Source organism: Salvelinus sp. IW2-2015, linkage group LG33 (genome assembly GCF_002910315.2).
Source record: "Salvelinus sp. IW2-2015 linkage group LG33, ASM291031v2, whole genome shotgun sequence".
Lineage (NCBI taxonomy): Eukaryota > Metazoa > Chordata > Actinopteri > Salmoniformes > Salmonidae > Salvelinus > Salvelinus sp. IW2-2015.
In genome coordinates this window covers 27,505,214-27,523,367 of record NC_036872.1, presented here as the reverse complement: position 1 = coordinate 27,523,367, position 18,154 = coordinate 27,505,214, and the positions used below count along the sequence as shown (strand labels likewise).

At 47.2% G+C, this 18,154-nt stretch overlaps 1 protein-coding gene across 1 annotated transcript in view; it reads right to left on the bottom strand.

The window, feature by feature from the left end:
* LOC111958050 (methylcytosine dioxygenase TET3-like) overlaps window positions 1-18,154 on the bottom strand; it is an 89,460-nt gene that overhangs the window by 39,269 nt on the left and 32,037 nt on the right. The window contains 1 exon segment of the mRNA XM_070436928.1: window positions 5,741-8,663. Coding sequence (XP_070293029.1) covers window positions 5,741-8,663 — 2,923 coding nt within the window.

Here is an 18,154-nt window from a genome sequence, read left to right as displayed (position 1 = left end):
TGCTCCTATATGAGGTGCTGGGGCTGCGGTTGAGGGTGACATCCTTCAGGGTCCTGGCAAAGGTGGGGACTGCTGCCTTGTAGAGGTGGACCTGGTCATAAAGGCTGGAGGAGTAGTGGGTCAGGTAAACATTTGGTTTTGAGGCACAGTCCCAGGAAATGCTTGCATTCACCCGCTGCATAGTGGCAGAGTGAAAGTATTTTTGTGGTAGCAGGGTGGAGATAACCACTTGTGCATTGGGGGAAAGTGGAAGAGGCTTTTTCAATCACTCCCTTGAGTGCTGTGGCCACACTTTCCTGCTGGGCTCTCAGGTCATTTGTGCCTGTGTGTATTATAATGTGGCTGGGGGAACCTAGTCGGTCCTCTGACAGCAGCTCCAGGGGACACCGGGTGTTGGGACACCAGAGTTTAGCCACTTGGTGTTTTGGAAAAAGTTTCCTCTCATCAACATATTTCCCATTTGAGTCAATTAAGAGTACAATCTCTGTCTTTTGTGTGTCCTCAGTGGGTGTGGGGGTGTTGTCAGGAGAGCTATCCAGTGGGCTGACAGAGGGATGCCAGTGGGGGGAGTCTGCTGAGTTGGTGGATCCTTCCTTGTCTGTCCTGCTGTGGTGTTAAGGCTGTGGTTGAGGTCTGAAGTGGGCTGTTCTATTGGCTTCTCTAGGGGGTGGCTAGCTCTCTCATGAGTGGTTATTTGTCGCACCTCAGCTTTCTCACCTCCTCCTGCAGTGCTGCTAGCTGGGCTGTGTGTTCCGGGGGGATGTTTGTCTGGCGTGTGTGTCTGTGCTGCCTAGACTGTGTGGACTAGCTCTCTGAGCTCCACCATGTCACTCTCCAGCTCAGTAAATTATTCCCTCTCAATGATGGAGGAGCAGTGCAGTTGTGTGACCTGGGTGTATTCAGTGCTGGGGGGTGACTATCTTCATCTGCAGGACAGTTTGAAGAGGTGTGATCAAACTCGCTCGGGGTGGGGGAGTCGTCACCAAGAGAACTTCTCATGCCATGCTCTCGCTTTGATTCATTCTGTCTCTCTCTTCCTCTCTGTCTTCCCCACTGCGCTGAGCACACTAAACTGTTTAGAGAAACACTGGCTCTGCTTACCACTGCTGAACACTTAAAAATGTTAAATTAACACACTATCAGACCATTTAGACAACTGACACGGAACACTAGAAAACTTTGACCAGTAGTGACTTACAGGACTACAATATATAAACATACACTGCTGTAGACTACATAAACTACTATCCAGGTCTACAGTAGATCTACCACAGTACTTACTGTATATGTCAAGCTAGTCTCTGTATGTCAGAATCCGAGCACTGGCCTAATTTTGACCAGTGCACTAAAAACAGGAAATAGGGTGCCATTTGGGACGAAGCCAAAGAGACTGTGTCCCGCTCTGTCAGACATGTAGCCTAGACAGAGTGTCTGCTCTGTGCTGRCTGCCAGCCAGATCCACACAGCCACCCCACACAACGGGCACAATGGCTGCCCTATTGTTACCGCTGTCTCTCTATGCACATTGCACTGTAGCTTACTGGAGAGTAGTGGCTCGGGACGCACATCCCGGCAACATACACACACCCACCCTGGCTGGCTAGCAACACACATTCTCAGACACACTCATTAGATGTCCAGCAAGAAGAACTGGAGAAGAAGTGATTGGACCACCTGATGTACAGTAGTAACAGCCTCTATACACCAAGAAAAAAAGGTTCCCACAGGAGAACCCTCTTAGGTTCCAGCTAGAACCCTTTTGAGTTCCATGTAGAAACCTCTGTTCAAAGGATTCTACATGGAACCGAATCGGGTTCTACCTGGAACCAAAAAGGGTTCTCCTATGGGGACAGCCGAATAACCCTTTTCGGTTATAGAGAGTACCTTTTTTCTAAGAGTGTACATCGGCTGCTGTATAGCCTCAGCCTCTGCTCCTACAGTATGTGAAATGTCTTCAATTAACAATAAATGGATGCGATCATAGGATACACTTCCACACTTCATCCCCTAGGTGGCAGCAACCGGGTCTAGGTGCTGAGCCAAGGTTTGATAAGCACATCAGGTTCTGCCAATGAACCCTCCAGAGTCTAAGCCCGGTCTAAGCCGAGGGAGGGTCTAAGCTAACATATGGAAATGTWTTAAGATGGTCATACCAAGGATCATTTAGCTATTTGATTTAACATTTTAAGATACCAAGAATCACATTGGCATTACTGCTATTAGCCAATAGAAACACATGGACTAACAGATTCACTACAACAGATAGATTTTTTTTGTTGATTTTTTTGAGTCCAAAGGAAGTTTATTCTGAAGTATTTTTTTATGTAATTATCCCTTTATTTTAAGCACTGGTACTGTATACATAGGTGTGTCCAAACTAGTCAAAAGTTTGCACACCTACTCATTCAAGGGTTTTTCTTTATTTTTACAATTCTCTACATTGTWGAATAACAGTGAAAACTATGAAATCAAAACTATGAAATAACATATGGAATCATGTAGTAACCACAAAAGTGTTAAACAAATCATGATATATTTTAGATTTCAGATTCTTCAAAGTAACCATCCTTTGCCTTGATGACAGCTTTGCACACTTGGTATTCTCTCAACCAGCTTCATGTGGTAGTCACCTGGTATGCATTTCAATTAACAGGTGTGCCTTGTTAAGAGTTAGTTTGTGGAATTTCTTTCCTTCTTAATGCGTTTGAGCCAATCACTTGTCTTGTGACAAGGTGGGGGTGGTATAAAGAAGCTATACAGCCCTATTTGGTAAAAGGCCAAGTTCATATTATGGCAAGAACAGCTCAAATAAGCAAAGAGAAAGTTTGTTCATCAGAGTTACCAGCCTCAGAAATTGCAGCACAAATAAATGCTTCACAGAGTTCAAGTAACAGACACATCTCAACATCAACTGTTCAGAGGAGACTGCGTGAATCAGGCCTTCATGGTCGAATTGCTGCAAATAAACCACTACTAAAGGACATCAATAAGAAGAAGAGACTTGCTTGGGCCAAGAAACACGAGTAACGGACATTAGACATGTGGAAATCAGTCCTTTGGTCGGATGAGTCCAAATTCGAGATTTCTGGTTCCAACCGCCGTGTCTTTGTGAGACGCAGAGTATGTGAACGGATGACCTCCGTATGTGTGGTTCCCACCGTGAAACATGGAGGAGGAGGTGTGATGGCGTGAGGGTGCTTTGCTGGTGACACTGTGATTTATTTAGAATTCAAAGCACACTTAACCAACATGGCTACCACAGCATTCTGCAGCGATACGCCATCCCATTTGGTTTACGCTTAGAGGGACAATCATTTGTTTTTCAACAGGACAATGACCCAACACACCTCCAGGCTGTGTAGGTTTAGGATGAGTTGGACCGCAGTTTGAAGTGCTCAGCATATGTGGGAACTCRTTCCAGACTGTTGGAAAAGCATTCCAGGTGAAGCTGGTTGAGAGAATGCCAAGAGTGTGCAAAGCTGTCATCAAGGCAAAGCGTGGCTACTTTGAAGAATCAAAAATCAAAAATATATTTTTGGTTACTACATCATGTGTTAGTTCATAGTTTTGATGTCTTCACTATTAATATACAATGTAGAACACATTAAAATAAAGAACAACCCTTGAATGAGTAGGCGTGTCAAACTTTTGACTGGTACTGTATATACAAAATGATGTGGACACCCCTTCAAATTAGTGGATTTGGCTATTTCAGCCACACCCGTTGCTGACAGGTGTATAAAATTGAGCACAAAGCCATGCAATTCCCATAGACAAACATTGGCAGTAGAATGGCCTTAGCTCAGTGACTTTCAACGTGGTACCATCATAGGATGCCACCTTTGCAACAAGTCAGTTCGTCAAATTTCTGCCCTGCTAGAGCTGCCCCGGTCAACTTTAAGTGCTGTTATTGTTACGTGGAAACATCTAGYAATAACAAAGGCAAATTGGTAGGCCACACAAGCTCACAGAACGGGACGGCCGAGTGCTGAAACGTTTAGCATCTGTCATCGGTTGCAACACTTACTACTGAGTTCCAAACTGCCTCTGGAAGCAACTTCAGCACAATAACTGTTCGTCGGAAGCTTCATGAAATGGGTTTCCATGGCAGAGCAGCCGCACACAAGCCTAAGATTACCATGCGCAAACCAAGCGTCAGCTGATGTGGTGTAAAGCTCACCYCCATTGGACTCTGGAGCAGTGGAAACGCGTTCTCTGAAGTGATGAATCACGCTTCACCATCTGGCAGTCTGACGGACAAATCTGGGTTTGACGGATGCCAGGAGAACGCTACCTGCCCAAATGCATAGTGACAACTGTAAAGTTTTTCATGGTTCAGGCTAGGCCCCTTAGTTCCAGTGAAGGGAAATCTTAAAGCTACAGCATACAAAATCATGGGCATTCTAGACGATTCTGTGCTTCCAACTTCGTGGCAACAGTTTGAGGAATGCCCTTTCCTGTTTCAGCATGACAAAACCTCTGTACACAAAGCGAGACCCATACAGAAATGTTTTTTTGAGATCGGTGTGGAAGAAATTGACTGGCCTGCACAGAGCCCTGACCTCAACCCCATCGAACACCTTTGGGATGAATTGGAATGCAGACTGCGAGCCAGGCCTAATCGCTCAACATCAGTGCCCAACCTCACTAATGCTCGTGGCTGAATGGAAGCAAGTCCCCGCAGCAATGTTGCAACATCTAGTGCAAAGCCTTCCCAGAAGAGTGGAGGCAATTATAGCAGCAAAGGGGGACCAACTCCATATTAATGCCCATGATTTTGGAATGAGATGTTCGACGAGCAGGTGTCCACATACTTTTGGTCATGTAGTGTACTTCAATAAATTATTTTAAACGGGTACCGGGGACCTTAGGAAGAGTCTTCTGAGGCTTGTGGGCATCCTAGAGCAAAACAGAGAACGCCATCATGTTCATGAGAGTCTCAGCTTTCCAGAGGGGTCATATAGTGTAGGCCAAACCGTTCGGACGCTACAGACGATTTCGTGAGAACACCGATTTTCGGGATGTCTCACGGTCTGTCACCTTTCACCGCAGATGTGGTGGATTCAGACGCGACCCATGCAAAAAAATATACCAGATATCTCTAGCTTAAACAGACAGATTTTGATGGGAATTTTTTCGTTGTGTTAATTAGATTTCAACGGGGGCCGCGGCTGTAGGCTAAGGGTTAAGGTCCTCAGTCAGAGTGCCAGCTTGGAGAGCCGTGAGGCTGCTGGTTTTGGTTGCCATGAGACCTTTCGTTTGTTTTTAATCTTTAGTTTGGGCATGCCTGTTTGTAGTTTTCCATTTTGTATGTTCATTTTTGTCACCATCTGAACCAACAATAATCCGCATGGACTGGCCGACCAAGAGGTCAAGATAGACAGAGCAGACCCTGGACCAAGGTAAGGTTGCTGTCTCCCTGGGCATCTAACGCCGTCGTCAAATGCTGATTTCTCACATTAATGCACACATCAAGACCATGTATCTAGGCCTAAGACCCCTAGACATAACAAGTGCAGAAAAATCTGTAGGCTAGTTATTGGTTTTGTAAGTCTTTTAAATGAGTTTGTGTGTTTCTATACTATATACTTTTATTATATACCAAATATACCAACAACATTTGTGTGCAGCCCAAGCCCACTCACTGGGAGTGTAAAGCCATGTGTAACTCTGCGGGGCCAACAGTGGTCTAAATGTAGCTACAAACTGTTCAATACAAACACAGACACACACCACTCACCGACACAGTTGCAGCTGGGGAACTCAGCCTGGAGGTCCTTGGCGGGCATGTCTAGCAGACTCTTAATGGGCGTGTCCAGGTAGCGTAGTGGCGACTCAAGGAAGCCTTTTAGGGAGGGGTTAAGGGGGAATCCATCTTTAGTGGGGGTGTCGTCCTCGCCCCCATCAGAGAATAATCCAGTGGTGGAGAGGACAGCTACGTTCCCATTGGTCTCAATCTTCATGCGTTTGGGCAGTGGGGACGGGGAGAGAGGCAGCTTGGTTGCCTCCCGCTGCTCCTCCATGGGGCTCTCAGTGGAGGGCTGTGTGGTGGAGGTTACTTTACTCATACCCCCTGACTCCTCCTTGTCCACCTCCGTGTCCTGGTCTGCTGGTGGGGCTGTGGTAGGAGCTAATGGAGCAGCGCTGGAGGACTGAGTGATGGTAGTGCTGGATGGTGATGGGTGCCTGGCTTGTCCTGAGTTACCTTTGGGCTGAGACTCTGTCACCACGGGCTGGGCTGAGGCTGAAGGGGCCTGGTCCTGGCTCTGGATCTGTGAAGGGAAGGGCRCTGGGGCCGAGGATGAACTGTCCCCGAACTCTGCCTCAAACTGGCAGATCAGCTCCTCGAACTTGGGGTCCAGGGAACTGAGGCCTGGTATGGATTGAGAGGTGGTGGAGGTCTGTGTGGCGCTAGCCTCCGCTGAGCTTGCTGGGATGTCCAGGGCTACAGGGAGAGGCTGAGGGGTTGAGAAGTCTGGAGTGTTTACAGACAAGGCAGAGGGAGCGACAGAGGGTGCAATAGAAGAGTTTAAAATGGATACCTGAGATTGGGCTGGGGCAGGGAGGCCTGCGGCAGCCTGAGTGGGGTTACTGAGGAGGGGGAAGGTAGGGAGAGGGAGAAAACCTAGGTGGGCGCTGGCCAGAGGCAGGGCTCCGGTAATGGTGAGGGGAGACGGTTTCTGTATGGAAATCTGTCTGTGAGGCAGGAAGGTTGGCAGGGAGACCTTCTGCTTGGTCTTCTTGATGACTATCGTCTTGGGTTTGGGGCCTGGCTGGAGCAGCATCCCACCCCCTGGGTGCTGCTTGAGGAGCGGAGATGTCCCCGCTGTGCTCTTCCTCCTCTTGGGCTCCTTGGGCTCCTGCTTGATGGCCACGGGGACGGGGTGGCCCTCGGGGCCCATCTGTTGGGGCCACCACTTGCGGAGGTTCTGGCAGGCCTTGGCGGGCCGCAGAGGGCAGAGGCCTGGGAGGCCAGGAGAGTTGGAGAAGAGGTTCCTCTTGTGGTGAAGGTGCTGCTGCAGAGCTGTCTGGGTGGAGTGGCGGATGGCTGCGCTGCCCGGGGAGAGAGGTGGACCAGGGTACCCAGGCTGCTGCTGGCCATTTATCAAGCTGTAGCAGCCCCCCATGGAGGCGCAGGCAGAGCTCTGGTACTCCCCGGAGTCTACCTCCTGCTTGACCCGAGGCATCCCTAGTTCCTGCTTGATGTGGTGCTGTGGGACGGGCAACTTGAAGGGGCCGTTTATGTACTTTCCGCCGGAGTCCCCCAGTAGCTGTTTGAGCTCGGACATGGGGTCGCCAGTGCTGTGGCCACCGGACGGAGGGGCGAAGAGAGGCTGCTGGGAATCTGAGTTTATCCACTGGTTCCTCTGCTCTTGGGATCGCCCAGGGCCCTGCTGCTGCTGCTGCTGCTGCCACTGCTGGTGGTGAGGCAGGAGGCTGCCTGCCTGGGGCTTCCCGGGGAAGGGTGAAGTGGAGGACGGGAGAGGGGAGGCGTGGGCCGGATGGCCATGGGACTGGGGTCTGTGCTGCTGCTCCCACGACACAGGGCTCTGCTGGAGCTGGGGGTATAGTCCAGGAGGGACGGATTGTGAACGCGAGGAGGACAAAGAGGAGAGGGGGTTGGGGGAGGAGGGGACCAGGCGGGTGCCGTGCTGGAGGTGTAGAGGGGGGTGTTGGGGGTGGTGTTGAGGTTGGCTGGTGGAGGAGGCCTGGGCAGGAGGGACCACGGTCTGGGGGACAGTGGCAGACAGCTGGGTCAGGGCCTCGATGGCAATAGCCGTCTGCAGACTGACGTTCTTCTCCTTGGCGATCGAGAGGACCTGAGGGGAGCAGGGGATAGGGGCTGGATGTTGTCCCTGTTGATGTGGGTGTAGTGGTGGACAGGAGGGAGGGTTACCTCCATTGACATAGGGTTGGGGGTGGGGGGGCTGCTGTGAGTGTGGGGGCTGTTGATGAGGCGGCGTGTCAGCGGTCATCTTGGAGCAGGGSATGTTGTTGTCCCGCTCCTCCCCTGCCCCTCTCTGTTTGATCCTCTTCTCCAGCCACTCCAGGTAGTCCGGGCAGTCTGGCCCATCACAGTCACAGTTGGGGGGCTTGTAGCCGTGCCGCGCCTGGCTCAGGGCATTCTGCAGGGTGTTCAGGTCCTCTGGGGGGATAGCCTGGTTTCCTCCTTCTGGTGCTTGGAGTCTGGCTTGAGCCGCAGCCCCCTCACCAGTTCCCATCTCCTGGTTGAACTTCTCATACAGCTGGGCGGTGTGGGACTGGGGCTCAAGGTGACCTGAGGGGGGCAGGGAGCCCACACTCACACTGGCTGAGAAGGCTACCAGGTTGCGTGCAACCTCCATGTCTGCCTCATGGACAGGCTTCCCAAGAGTCCTACCAGTACTGCTCCAGCCATTGCAATGCTGCTGCTGATGGGGTTGGGTGGCTTTGCTGTGCCCAGGTACACAGCCCTGTCCTGGGGAAACACTCCTTGACCGCTGGGGCTCCCTCTGGGGCTCAAGGCCAGCTCCACCCTCCTCATGGGTGTCCCTGGGATGCCGGCTCACCCCATTGGTCAGTTCCAGGCTCAGCAAACCGCCTTCCTCGAGGCGGTCATGTGACCCAGTTTCCATCTGGCCTCCTCTTCTGGGGCCATCCACTGAACGAGCGTCCGAAACAGTCTGAGTGAGAGAGTGAGAGGACACAGGTTAGGGACAAGGAACCAGAAAAACTAAATAGGAACTGTGCATCAACATGGAATAAACAATAGCAATCAATATACAAAAAAATATAGTTTAAACATGTTTACAACTAGTTTCTTCATTTGATCATCTTAATATAACATTCTACTCAAACAAAACATTCACAGAGAACAGACAAATAATAATGATTATGATAGGGCACTTGCTAGAAATGTTAAAGTCACATCATTGCACAGTAATATGCACACTACTACAGTATTCAGACCATGTAAAGGTACCATCCCCCCGAAAAACACAAAGGATAATTGAAAAAGTACTCAAACACACACAATTCAGGGCCATTATCTCAACATCTTATCTATATGAGGAAGAACAAGTGAAAGGTGAAGGAGAATGAGGTGAACTACAGCATCCATTGTATAGTGCATATCTACCATTCACTTCTATAGTTACTGGTAATAAACTTGCAACTCAACTTCCCCGTTTGAATTAGAGGTCGACCGATTAAATCGGGATGGCCGATTAATTATGGCCGATTTTAAGTTTTCATAACAATCGGAAATCGGTATTTTTGGACACCGATTTGGCCGATATTTTTTTTTTCTTCCCAGCTTTATTTAACTAGGCAAGTCAGTTAAGAACACATTCTTATTTTCAATGACGGCCTAGGAACGGTGGGTTAACTGCCTTGTTCAGGGGCAAAACGACAGGTTTTTACCTTGTCAGCTCGGGGATTCTATCTTGCAACCTTTCAGTTAACTAGTACAGCGCTCTAACCAGCTGCTTTACATTGCACTCCACGAGGAGCCTGCCTGTTACGCYAATGCAGTAAGAAGCCAAGATAAATTGCTAGCTAGCATTAAACTTATCTTATAAAAAACAATCAATCAATCAATCAATCATAATCACTAGTTAACTACACATGGTTGATGATATTACTAGTTTATCTTGCGTGTCCTGCGTTGCATATAATCGATGTGGTGCACATTCGCGAAAAAGGACTGTCGTTGCTCCAAGATGTACCTAACCATAAACATCAATGCCTTTCTTAAAATCAATACACAAGTATATATTTTTAAACCTGCATATTTAGTTAATATTGCCTGCTAACATGAATTTCTTTTAACTAGGGAAATGGTGTCACTTCTCTTGCAACAGAGTCAGGGCATATGCAGCAGTTTGGGCCGCCTGGCTCGTTGCGAACTGTGTGAAGACTGTTGCGAACTGTGTGAAGACTATTTCTTCCTAACAAAGACAGCCAACTTCGCCAAACTGGGGATGATTTAACAAAAGCGCATTTGCGAAAAAAGCACAATCGTTGCACGACTGTACCTAACCATAAACATCAATGCCTTTCTTAAAATTAATACACAGAAATATATATTTTTAAACGTGCATATTTAGCTAAAAGAAATCCAGGTTAGCAGGCAATATTAACCAGGTGAAATAGTGTCACTTCTCTTGCGTTCATTGCACYCAGAGTCAGGGTATATGCAACAGTTTGGGCCGGCTGGCTCGTTGCGAACTAATTCGCCAGAAATGTACGTAATTATGACATAACATTGAAGGTTGTGCAATGTAACACGTATATTTAGACTTATGGATGCCACCCGTTAGATAAAATATGGAACTGTTCCGTATTTCACTGAAAGAATAAACATTTTGTTTTCGAGATGATAGTTTCCGATTCAACCATATTAATGACCTAAGGCTCATATTTCTGTGTGTTATTATGTTATAATTAAGTCCATGATTTGATTGAGCAGTCTGACTGAGCGATGGTTGGCACCAGCAGGCTCATAAGCATTCATTCAAACAGCACTTTCGTGCGTTTTGCCAGCAGCTCTTCGCAATGCTTCAAGCATTGCGCTGTTTATGACTTCAAGCCTATCAACTCCCGAGATTAGGCTGGTGTAACCGATGTGAAATGGCTAGCTAGTTAGCAGGGTGCACGCTAATAGCGTTTCAAACGTCACTCGCTCTGAGACTTGGAGTAGTTGTTCCCCTTGCTCTGCATGGGTAACGCTGCTTCGAGGGTGGCTGTTGTCGATGTGTTCCTGGTTTGAGCCCAGGTAGGGGCGAGGAGAGGGACGGAAGCTATACTGTTACACTGGCAATACTAAAGTGCCTATAAGAACATCCAATAGTCAAAGGTATATGAAATATAAATCGTAGAGAGAAATAGTCCTATAATTCCTATAATAACTACAACCTAAAACTTCTTACCTTGGAATATTGAAGACTCATGTTAAAAGGAACCACCAGCTTTCATATGTTCTCATATTCTGAGCAAGGAACTTAAACGTTAGCTTTCTTACATGGCACATATTGCACTTTTACTTTCTTCTCCAACACTTTGTTTTTGCATTTAAACCAAATTGAACATGTTTCATTATTTATTTGAGGCTAAATTGATTTTATTGATGTATTATATTAAGTTAAAATAAGTGTTCATTCAGTATTGTTGTAATTGTCATTATTACAAATAAATAAAAATAAAATAAAATCGGCAGATTAATCTATCGGCTTTTTTTGGTCCTCCAATAATCGGTATCGGCGTTGAAAAATCATAATCGGTCGACCTCTAGTTTGAATGTCAACATACTGTATATTACCAGTCTATACATGTCAATTAGCTCTCTGTGTTGTCAACGACTGTCTACTATATTGGCCAAATGAACAGTGTTATCTGAATCAGGTTAGCCAAGCAGGATTCCTGGTTTCTGGTCCTGAACCTCTCCCCCCTCAGGCCTTTATGACAAGGGACTATTTACTGTATCTACTGTACCTCTACAAGACTGCAGCATTCAACACCTGTATGTCATATCACCATGATGTAAGACTAGACACAATCAATGCATGATGTCTCAACAAATGCAACACAAATGTGTGAAGGATCGAGAGAGCATCGAGAGAGCAAAGATGTAGCAAAGAGTAGCTATTGTTAGTATATGGTTACGTTCTTGATGCCCTTTCACAAGTGTGCTTAATAAGATGATAGTAGCTACAGCCTTCGATTAGCGTCCATTAGAGGTAGAGCATAGTACTGATGATCTCATCTGGGGGTTGAACCTGCTCATCCATTTCATTAGCTGTGATGACATCACTGTTTACTAGACCTGCAGAAGGGAGGCTGAAACACTATGGAGAGGATCTGACCTGGCTGATGATTTTGGAGGGAAAAACAAAGTGACATTTTGACAGTGCAACCAAAGCAGTGCTGTTGTCAAAACACTCTACACTGAGTGTATAAAACATTAAGGACACCTGCTCTTTCCGTGACATAGTTTTCACCTGGATTCCCCTGGTCAGTCTATGATCCTTTATTGATGTCACTTCAAATCAGTGTAGATGAAGGGGAGGAGACGGGTTAAAGAAAGATTTTTAAGCCTTCAGACAATTGAGACATGGATTGTGTATGTGTGCCATTCATAGGGTGAATGGGCAAGTCAAATAATATAAGTGCCTTTGAACAGGGTATGGTAGTAGGAGCCAGGCGCACTGGTTTGTGTAAAGAACTGCAACACTGCTGGGTTTTTCACGCTCAACAGTTTCCTATGTGTATCAAGAATGTTCCACCACCCAAAGAACATCCAGCCAACTTCACACAATCGTGGGAAACATTGGAGTCAACATGGGCCAGCATCTCTGTGGAACGCTTTCAACACCTAGTAGAGTCCATAACCAACATATAGAGGCTGTTCTGAGGGCAAAAGGGGGGGGGGGTGTTGAAACTCAATATTAGGAAGGTATTCCTAATGTTTGGTATACTCAGTGTATATTGCTGCAGCCCTCTCAGACACTTGACACTGACTTTAAAAAATGCAACAGATCTCTGCTTGAATCGTGTATCTGCACTGTTTCACYCACAGTTAAAGGGATACTTTGGGATTTTGGCAATGAGAGAATGCCAAGAGTGTGCAAAGCTGTCATCAACGCAAAGGGTGGCTACTTTGAAGAATCTCAAATATAAAATATGTTTCATACTTTTATGGTTACTACATGATTCCATATTTGTTATTTAATAGTTTTGATGTCTTCACTATTATTCTACAATGTAGAAAATAGTAAAAATAAAGAAAAACCCTGGAATGAGTAGGTGTGTCCAAACCTTTGACTGGTACTGTATGTTCAACCACTTCTACACAGAGACACAAATCTATGTCACACTAAATATTTAAAAAAACAAATAATACATTTAACACTTTTTATTTGCCTCTGAAAATCTGAAAATCTTATTCTAGAAGTTGTACCTCTACAATAGCCTAAACTAAATAAGGAAGTATTCAACATGGCACTATCTAATGGACCTGCCAGAGCAGAGAGGGCAATGACATTGAGGCTACAGCAGGTAAGTCCTGCCCTATTGTTCAGACAGACAGACATTAATAAAGCCTGAAGCATTGTGAGATCAGACAGACAGAGCTCTATAAGGATTACACACAGTCATAATAATGTCCACCTCACACACGTACAGTATGCTGTACACACACACATGTACTACACACACATGCACGCACACACATACACACAAACATTCACAGTTTACTGTACACACATATACAGGTACACATAAAGGTAGGCTACACCATTAAACATGTCTAGAAGAGAGGAACTAGACTGGTTTGTTGTTTGAGTTATGACCCAACAGGCCTGTGTACAATGCTAGTCGGTTTACAATGCAGACTTGATCATATCTACAGTATGTTCACAGTGAGAACACAGCTCTCGTTTGTAATTCATATAGTTGGTTGACAGCTGAAGTAGAAAGACATCCTGCTTTTCCCGTGGTTTGAATATATTTAAATGGGCCTTTTGAAGTGTCTTATTGGACGGGCCGCTTGCTCAGGCCCTTATAATTCACCTTTTGTTCCGGGTGTCTGGTGGGGGTCCCTGGAGGGGTGGGGGGAGGACAGCCGGCCGACGATAAGTGAGAGGCCCCAAGTTGCCCTACCGCAGACTGATCAGACTGAACTGAGACGGGGTTGTGAGTAACAACAGTTTGGATAACTAGTCTGTTGAATCAGCGTGGTCACTAAAATGCACAACCCAACAACCCACAGTCAGTCACATTGCTGCTCACTTTTCCTCTTTTCACACAGTTGATATACTGACACTCTTTTTCTCTCTTAAACACATACAATAACAATTGTATTGTTGCTTTGCACGTCTCAAACCGAAACTTACAGGGATCTACTGTGCAAACAATAACACAACCATAATGACAGTTCTCATAACCGGTTAACTGGGACTTTCGAGATACATTACATGACCAAAAGTATGTGGACACCTGCTCATCGAACATCTCATTACAAAATCATGGGCATTAATATGGAGTTGTTCCCCCCTTTGCTGCTATAACAGCCTCCGCTCTTCTGGGAAGGATTCCTACTAGATGTTGGAACATTGCTGCAGGGACTTGCTTCCATTCAGCCACAGGAGCATTAGTGAGGTTGGGCACTGATGTTGGGCGATTAGGCCCGGCTCTCAACCGGTCTTCCAATTCATCCCAAAGGTGTTTGATGGGGTTGAGGTCAGGGCTCTGTGCAGGCCAGTCAAGTTCTTCCACACCAATCTCGACAAATAATTTCTGTATGGACCTAGCTTTGTGCACGGGGGCATTGTCATGCTGAAACAGGAAAAAGCCTTCCCCAAACTGTTGCCACAAAGTTGGAAGCACAGAATCGTCTAGAATGTCATTGTATGCTATAGCGTTACGATTTCCCTTCACTGGAACTAAGGGGCCTAGCCCGAACCACGGAAAACAGCCCCAGACCATTATTACTCCTCCACCAAATTTTACAGTTGACATTATGCATTCAGGCAGGTAGCGTTCTCCTGTTATCCGCCAAACCCAGATTCGTCCGTCGAACTGCCAGATGCTGAAGCGTGATTCATCACTTCAGAAAACGCGTTTCCACTGCTCCAATGGTGGCYAGCTTTACACCACTCCAGCTGATGCCTGGCATTGCGCATGTTGATCTTAGGCTTGTGCGCGGCTGCTCGGCCATGGAAACCCATTTCATGAAGCTTCTGGCGAACAGTTATTGTGCTGACGTTGCTTCCAGAGGCAGTTTGGAACTCGGTAGTGAGTGTTGCAACCGAGGACAGACAATCTTTTACACGCTACGTGCTTCAGTACTTGGCGGTCCCCCTCTGTGAGCTTGTTTGGRCTACCACTTCGCGGCTGAGCCGTTATTGCTCCTAGACGTTTCCTGGGCAGCTCTAACAGGGCAGAAATTTGARGAACTGACTTCTTGGAAAGGTGTCAGCCTATGACGGTGCCACGTTGAAAGTCACTGAGCTCTTCAGTAAGGCCCTTATACTGCCAATGTTCATCTATGGACAAATTATTTTATACACCTGGCAACAAGGGGTGTGGTTGAAATAGCTGAATCCACAAATTTTAAGTGGTGTCCACATATTTTAGTATATATAGTGTTTATTTAGCCAAATGAGACTGTCACGAATACCTTCTCTCTCTTCATACACGCCGTACTACACACTGCACTATACACACTGTGGCACGCTCACACCTGCAGGTACCTACCACGGTGCTTCTGACAGTGCAGACCACGTGCTCCAAAAACTATTTACAGCGTGCCAGAGCCTACTCTCTCCTGCCAGGACACTCAGTCACACACACACGGCGCTTCCATTCCAAAACATCAACACGCCAAACTAGAAGAGACTGCCTAACCTGTTAGACACCATAGTCACTGAGACTAGTCCCTTCAAACAACATGCAACTGTACCACTACACGTCAGTCCCCACCTCCACCACACCAAAACAGATGCCCTCAAGGTTGACAGCACAAAGCAAAAAATTAGGGAGGGAGGGGAGACAAGAGGGTGGGGAGGTGGGCATAAAGCCTGGGAGTAGACAGCTGAACATAAATCCACACATTTAGACACACTCCCTCCCTCCTTCTCCCACCCCCAACACAAACCCCACTCCCTCCCTCCTTCTCCCAACCCGCAACACAACCCCACTCCCTCCCTCCTTCTCCCACCCCCAACACAACCCACTTCCTCCCTCCTTCTCCCACCCCCCAACACAAACCCTCTCCCTTCCCATTCCTTTCTCTCCACCCCCAACACAAAAACCCCACTCCCTCCCTCCTCCCACCCCAACCCCACTCCCTCTCCTCCTCCCACCAACAACCCAACCCCACTCCCTCCCTCATTCTCCTACCCCCACTCTCTACTCCACCCCACCCTATCCCCCTTCCTCAATATTCTCACTCTACCCCCACTATCCCCTCCCTGCTTTTTTCCTGCCTTGTCTCTCACAGAGAAAACGTGAAAAAGGAACCATGAGAAAAAAAACAGCAAAGAACCCCAGACAGCTCCAGTACTTACATGGGTCTAGACGTCCTGACAGTCGMAGTGGAGAAACACAGAGGGGAGAAGAGGTAAAGAGGAGCATGGAATAGTGGTGCTATAGGACAAGAGCCACTAGCAATCTGGTGGAGGCATTTTTTTATAGTCAGTGCGGCACACATTCACACACACCTCCCCCAACCAACCAACACACGCTCGCTCTCTGTCTCTTCTTACGGCCGTCGCTTTCGGTTCTCTCCCTTTTCCTCTCTCATTATCCCTCTCTGCTCCTTCCTTCCTTTTTCTTTCTCTTACGCTCAGTCTGGATCTCCTTGCAGCCCCCACCTTCCCCTCTCTCTCTCCCTCCGCTCCTCTACCTCTCGCTCAGTCAGTCTCTTTCTCCCTCTCCTCCCCCTCTCTCTTCTGTGTGTGCAGAGTGAGAGGCCATTTTCTGAGGCACAGTGGGCACGTAAGAGGGAATGGAGGAGTGTGCAACTAGCCGCGAGAGAGAGAGGGAGAGAGGGGGGGGGGGCTGGGAGGCTAGTGGCAGCCCTAGAAACAGCAGCACATTGCAGCAGAGCTGTTACCAGGCAATGCTCTCTCTCTCTCTCCCACACAAACCCTTATTGAAAACTAACACTTTGAATACATAACAGTGTGTTTCATAAAACATGATGTTATATGTTTTAGTCTATCCAGTAGCGTCTAATAATTTGGATATCTGAGAGCGGAGCGGTTTTTGAGCACGGAGGTGATGGAAGCCGCTAGTCGCAGACGAACGCCAATCTCAGCAGCCCTCTCTGGACATTAACAGGAAAATTTTAAAAATGAAAGAAAAACAACATGAGAATCTCTGTAGGTGGTTTGAATCTGACCGATTCAGACTCCTCTTTCTCCTGCGAGACAAGCTGTACTTCCATCTTTAGGTCTGTTTCTGTCATAGTCCATTGGCCGCCACAAAGCCGATGACCATCTCTCTGTTTGTTTCTCTGCCTTTTACCACAACTATGTTAATAATAACTATTTATTTATTTCTCTACAGGTCTGTTACCTTCACCGCTGGCTGATGTGTCGCTCATTACGAGGTAATACCGGGGGAAGAGGAGCAGTCTAGGACTTGTGAAGGCGAGACAATGCACAGCGAGTCTCTTAAATACCAGAGGATAGCGATGGCTTGAGATGACTTTAAAAAAGGTGCCAATACGTTTTACACTCAATCGTTTCTAATGCCTTTCATTTCCTGATTCATACACGTGAAAGACAAAGAGAATGMAGGATTGAATGTGATTGAGAGAGAGGGATAAAGACTAGAGGACTAGAGGTTGGGGAACAGGACAAGCAACGGTCGACGACAGTTTGGCAACATACTAACCACAGGGATAAAGGAAGCTAGAGAGACAGTAGAGAGGAGAGTAAGGAGAGATGTTGAGCTACAGAAATGCAACACTCACACACACATAACAACCTAGTAAGTTGTCTTATTCATGTGACTTCGGCTCTAGCAAGAGAGGAGACCATGGATAAGAGAAGGAAGAGGGAACAGAGATCGAGCGGCTTTTCGCTTGACAGAGTACGTCCGCAGTGACATGGTGGTACTAGAGACGTCGACAAACAGCAACATCATTTGCACCAAAGCGTAAGAGGACAGAAACGATTCCGGCGTCTCTCCTTCTCCATGGCGTGGCTGCTTTCCCTCTCCTTCCAGTCGGCCGGGTTGGTCTTTCAGTCTCACTCGGTCCCTCCAATGTTTTTCCAACGTTATCCCCTCACCATTGCTCAGCTTTAGCACCATCGTCGCTGGCTCGCTCCACTTGTTCATGCTACCACTCTGACCGCCCTTCTCTGCACCTTCTCTTCTCTCTGTCCTCACTCTCTCCTTCAGCAGCACTGCTAGAAGTTTGGAATCGTATTTATGGAAGAAGAGGGGGAAAAAACATGGCCGACGTCTCTTCTCTCCTCCATGCAGATGAGATCCTTGTCGGCTCCTGCGCAGTATCGTTCTCTTATTATCCCTCACTGAGCATGTGAGCGCTGCGCACTTGCTGGATTAACTTGAGTAACCTCTCCCTCGATCTCTGTCTTTCACGCTCTCTTTCGCTCCCGCTTTCTCTCTCACTAGTTCGGTTTCCGTCCCTTCCTTTGCTTTC